This window comes from Lipomyces doorenjongii (assembly GCF_038497915.1).
Source record: "Lipomyces doorenjongii strain NRRL Y-27504 unplaced genomic scaffold V1508scaffold_223, whole genome shotgun sequence".
In the NCBI taxonomy this organism is placed as follows: domain Eukaryota; kingdom Fungi; phylum Ascomycota; class Lipomycetes; order Lipomycetales; family Lipomycetaceae; genus Lipomyces; species Lipomyces doorenjongii.
Genome location: NW_027118290.1, coordinates 1 through 5,607, shown reverse-complemented (window position 1 = coordinate 5,607; position 5,607 = coordinate 1). Strand labels below are relative to the sequence as shown.

General features: G+C 45.6%; 2 protein-coding genes across 2 annotated transcripts; both read right to left on the bottom strand.

Annotated features, from left to right (window-relative positions):
* Window positions 1–1,511: 1,511 nt before the first annotated feature.
* Window positions 1,512–2,379, bottom strand: V1508DRAFT_436121 (uncharacterized protein; the record flags this gene model as incomplete). Its single annotated transcript, XM_066942095.1, has 2 exons — window positions 1,512–1,824; window positions 1,880–2,379. 2 exons carry the CDS (start codon window positions 2,377–2,379, stop codon window positions 1,512–1,514), a joined length of 813 nt encoding a protein of 270 aa, XP_066791980.1.
* Window positions 2,380–4,096: 1,717 nt separating this feature from the next.
* V1508DRAFT_407298 (uncharacterized protein) lies at window positions 4,097–5,028 on the bottom strand (the record flags this gene model as incomplete). Its single annotated transcript, XM_066938847.1, is given in 6 exon segments — window positions 4,097–4,282; window positions 4,357–4,467; window positions 4,493–4,591; window positions 4,621–4,728; window positions 4,748–4,982; window positions 5,003–5,028. The coding sequence occupies 6 exon segments, from the start codon at window positions 5,026–5,028 to the stop codon at window positions 4,097–4,099; spliced, it is 765 nt and encodes a 254-aa protein (XP_066791979.1).
* Between the last annotated feature and the right edge of the window lie 579 nt (window positions 5,029–5,607).

Genomic DNA, 5,607 nt, shown 5'->3' with positions numbered 1-5,607 from the left:
CTTGGCTCGACAATCCCCAGCACTAGCAACTGTTGTAATGTTTAGCACGCATATCCTGAGGCAGCAGTTTGAAGTAATTAACCACATTCTCCCTATGGGAGAAAGCCTCGCATCACAGTATCTGGTTCCTCGTGCAGTTAGTCTCCTATCTTTACCTACAGGGCGCCCAAGGTGGCTTTGCTACATCAAAACTATTCAAACCAAGCAGCCACTCTAGTACCTAAAGTTCTTCGAGTGTACTTCTCTGAGCGTGTATCCAATCGCCCCCAAACCGTTCAAACGTTTCGCCTCTTAAATCATAAATATGCTTCCCTGGCTGTTCGTCTAGCAATGCAATCCACATAAACGTTCAGTATGTCCTGCATATCTTTCCGTGTTTTCACCTAATATCTGTCGGATTACTCTCGCAAATATTCCCTCAGCCATGCTTCATCTGATATGTTAAAAACTGAATTGGCTCCAGTCATCAACAGCCAAAGCATCAGCTGAGAGTACACCCCATCGACAAGCTTGAGGCCCAAAATGCAGTTTTGGTAAGTGGTAGGAAAGTGATGATAAGGTAATTTGATGTCTTGCCACTGCAAGAAGACATATGCGAAAAAGCTAATAGGCCATGCCGTACAGCTTCATCAATTAAGCTGGCGCGAAGCCCATGTGGAGCAGGCGATAGATCACTGCAGTCATCGTTTCATGGATAATTTCTGGGCGGATCAACCATTGAGTTTGCGTCCCGAGATTGACCAGCAAGCAGAATCTCCTCATGACCAACCAAGCTGTCGCCGGCCCTGTTTTGTATGGCGGTCCCCCTACTCCAGTTACCCCCTGATACGCCACTAATATATATAGTCAACCGAGGAGTAACCGGGCCCATCGACTTTATTCTAAAGCTTCTTGAAAGGTACGGTGGCATGAGGATCTAATAAGACGGTGGATCGATGTATTTGAAAGCCAGTCATTGCTTTCAAGGATAGACGGCGATGAAATGTGCGGATCACGGGAATTTTGTTTGACTGAGGAAAGCAGACTACGCAGCACTTGGGGCCCTGTAAATGATTGGGATGAATTTCCACAACGTGAGGATATTGTACTAAGTCGCAAGGACAAAAATCTGGTCATATCGAGATGCACCTCTTCTATATATACGATTTGCGAGATCATGGAATGAATGATTTTGCCGATTAATGGTGAACGAGTTTAAGATTGAACGTGTTTTGTCGGAGACATTTCTTCCCACTCTTACCTAATTACACCGATGCGAAAAGCTATTTTCCCCGACAGCTAGTGTATCCAGAAGGTGACATCACATCTCGTTGCATTGTGAATAGCACCGGAAATCCCACCTGAAGCCAGTTTCCCTGCTTCAGACGACCTAGTGAATTTTCTTACGCATAGAATCCTGTGACTCCCAGACCAAATTGCATGCTACTTGAAATTGCTTTTCTCCTCAGCGAGTCAGCATGTCAGGTCTACATCCGAACCTTGTGTGAATTGCTCCTCTGCGTTCTTCACAGTTAATCAAATATAGCCACAGCTCTGATAGGACTTCCACTACCACCCACAAGTTTCAATGGAAAACCAACGAATCGGAATCTCCCTCTCCCAAGGAGTGACTCCAAATTATCGAGCCCCTCAATATGGGTGATGCCCCTCTCACCACAGATGTTGTGCGCGATAAAGTTCAATTCACCCTCCGGAGCAGGCGAAACAGCTTCGACACCGAAAATCTTGCAGCCTCTGTCAGCGAGCCAGTGCACTGACTCGGGAACTAGACCAGGGAAATCATGCTGCCATCTAGGATCTTCCGGAGACAGTCTCTTGTTGTATCTAAGAGCGAAGATATAAGTAGGTGATTTTCGGTCTTCCATCCTGGTATACTTACGCCATGTATAACAAGACCGTGTCACCTTCCTTTATCTCTTGACCGGATGCTGAGAGAGCTGTTTCCATCTCTTCGACGCTAATGCCTGCGCCGAGCTCAGCATGACTGAGATCTAAACAAATTCCCTCGGTGTAAAAATCTTCTAAAGGCATTTCGTCGACAGATAAGGCGCCAGGTGTTGGGTCAAAGTGTTTAGGGGCATCGATGTGTGTGCCTGAATGGTCGGACATCGAGATGTAGTAGGAAGCGGTGCGGAAAGTTGTTTTGCCTGCAACCATGGGCTGGTGTGTGTCCCATGGAGTCATGACAAAAGGCGGGTGGAAGGGATGGCAAAGTGCACGGTGCTTAAGAGGTCGTGAAAGGTCAACTATTTCTTGTTTGCGAGCAGTCCTTGAAACATTTCGAGCGGTTCCTGCAACGCAGTACAGGGACACTGCGCCAGGGCACTGAAGGGAGGACGGCCTGAGCGGATGGCGTGGGATAAGAGCTCTCAATAGCATCTTGCGTTGGTAAGAGCCAGTCGAAGCGAATAAGGAGAATAAACCAACTATTTTTTAAGAGCAGTGAAGGACTGTTGGGACAGGGGGTGTTTTCAATCTCATACCATAGCTGTCTGGGTCAGGGTTAGGTTAGGAAGCAAGCGCAAATCTAGAACTTAGGGTGTGTTTGGATTACCGCCACTTCCCACTTATTTCTCTTATCCCCTAGTTATTGTTCGCCGAGAACCCCCTTATTTTTCAATCATTTGTCACGTGAAATTCTCAGGGTTAGGAACCCTGAACCAAAAAAAGGAGATCATGGGGAGTAAACCGACCATTCCTCTTTGGAACTATGGGGCATCCACTTTAGTCGCGGCGATTGTACGACAACGTCCAACAAAACCTTTCACCACCACCAGAAATTAATAAAATACAAAATCAAATAAATCATCGTGTTAATCTTGCTTTTATTTACATTAATAAGGAATTTTTTGTTTTAATCAAAATTTGCGAGACATGTGGGAGGTACTACTTGGTAAAGTACTTTGCCGTTTTAGTATGGCGAGGCCCAATAATTGACCACTAACCGGACGAAAATAAAGTTCGGGTTAAGGTTGTTCAGTGTTCAAGGTTTAGTTGAACTCTGACACTATACCATATTAGGAATAAATTTGATGTTGACTTCCTAATGTGGTATAGCTTTTATTTTATTTAACAAATGCTATGTTTGGAAGTCACTTAACCCAGCGGTTTGTATGATATACGCGACGCGTCTGTACGTGATTCGTTACAAGCTCTCTCTAGCAAAATACGCTCGCTATAGCTCAATTGTGGCTCTTTATTTGATTTATTGAAATCATGCCAGCTCTATCAAAGCGCACTAAGACCAGTTGTCCCCCTTATGGGAGGGAGACCATTGAAAATAATCAATCTTCCATACAGTAGTCATTAGTTAGCTCCAAGAGTATTTAGTGACAGCCTATTATCTTTTAGTGACCCAAGTCTAAACTCCCAACCGGACATCACCTAATTTCCTTAGCCAGGAAATTCCCGCACAGAAAGTAGAGTGCACTTAGTGTGCTTCTTAACGTACTCTGATAACCGGGATAAAGAGCTTGCGATCTTTTCGGGTCCTCACTGAGAGGACAATTATAGTGACCACGTCACAGAAGGGTTAGTGATACAATCACTAAATCGAGGTTCTACAGACCTCTAGCAAGAAGTACAAGAGGAGGGGTGCTCAGGGCACCTGACGTCGATGTATGCGCTGTCGAGTCAGTCTAGTTATTGACTCCAGCAGTACAGCTATTTTGTTAGGTAGCCTTCCTAGACCTCTCCCTACGAACATCATTTAGTGTGCCGCCATGGACACTAAATACGACCTTAACATGGAGTTTTTAGACTCCCCCTCAACGATCCTGTCATCCATTCCAGCGATCATCAAGCAACACATAATTTTCTCCCGGACTCATTCGACAAGATTCATTCTGACTCATCGGACTAGAAATGCAAGTACTCTGGCAACGCGCCTTTCCGGATGGAATCCCTAGCATTTCAACTGAGTGAGCCCCATTATTTTTCGTCTTACCAGTGATGTGCTGATTTATAGCTCGCAGATTATGCCACAGACACAGATGATTCCTGTGCGCAAGGTTGTTTCTCTTGAAAGCAAGACTAGCGGCGGTCACGTCTATTTCACAGAATTAGAATCCCAGCATTTCCAGTGCAAGGTTAATATCTAGCCACCTGCAAAGTCTTTATCAGTGTGTACCACATTGGGCTTTAACCCGGCATCTAGCAGAGCAGTAAACCACGCTATCAATCTCGATCCCCTCTTGCCATCTTCCCGAATACCACGGGTATCAAGCAGAAGGTAGGAAGGAGGAAGAGAAACAAGATAGTACTCAGTGAGAACACAATAAAGCTCATATCCGTATTTGTTCGTATTGAACGTGGAGTCGACAAATATTTCGTCATTTTCGCCCGATCATAATGGACTGTATCACTGAAGCAGGGCGTCGCTAGTGACACACCCGGCTCTTGGAGGTCTTCAACGAGCTGATAGCCATCTTGCTCTCCAATGAGAACCTGGGCGGATAATTTTTGGATCTCTTTCCCACCGCATTCCTGTAACTGAGAGCCAGACGTTGTAGACCTGTTGTGTAGTTACTGTGCTCAGGCCCGTCTCCTTAAACTGACAGTCATCGGCCATTCGGGTTAAGTTTTGATATCTCTGACGCGGAGAAAGGAGCTTCTTCGCACTTTATCGGTTAGATGAAACTTTGGTGTTTCACTATGCCCTCTATGGTAGTAAACTATGACTGCGGACCCGTCATCCTTTGAGAAACTGATATGAATCGTCCAGTTTCGCTTTCAGTGGAACTTAAACAGTGAAGCTGAATTTGATTTGGTCCTTTGTCTCGATGCGCCGTCGTGACTGGAAGTAATAGCCTGTGCAGTCCAAAATTTCATTGCTGAGAAGCATTGCAACTCGTGTTTGCAAAGCCCGGTCACCAGTTTGTGCACAAGTCGCCGTGGAGACATCCGTCTGCATAAACATATTGGCTGAGAGAGTGGCCTTTATCCTCAGAGACTGTGCTGCAAGGTCAAACGTATATGCTCGTCTTGTTCCTCAAGGAAGGACGATACAGCTTCAATGAACTTCCTCATGAGTATCATAATGCTCGTCATAGCTTGTACGCGTCGTGGGTGGGCCACCATTTTTCAATGCCTCTGGTTGATGTTTAAATTGACGCAACTTCGAGCCATCGGCAAAATCATCGAGCGCTCACATTTTGTCACGGCAAGTGGTACAACTTTTCAGAGGGACCCAACTGCCGAGGGCAAGGGTTGCTTCCCATTGTGGAAGATCCTCCTTACCGCCTCCACCAAAATAAGCCAGTCTGTGTCTTCCCCGTAGACGCTTATTTTGAATATTCTGAACTCTGAAGAACAGGCTTAGCAAAATTGAATGGCGTCGAGACTGTGGTCGAGGAGCAAACAAACTGTACGCGAGCTGAGTGATATAATCAATTGCCGGTCAGCTATATAGACAGCCTTTGCGTTACTCTTGTAACCTTGGCGCAATCTAAACGGGCATCACCGTCAACCAACTTACAGAACCTTTTGCCGCCGATGAGAATCAAGGTTTAGTTATTTAAGCTTTTTCTTCGCTCCCAACAGTTCAGTTCCCCTTGGGACTTAGCCAAATTTTTTTGCCGCACAATTGTCCCAACGTACTTCCAGGGG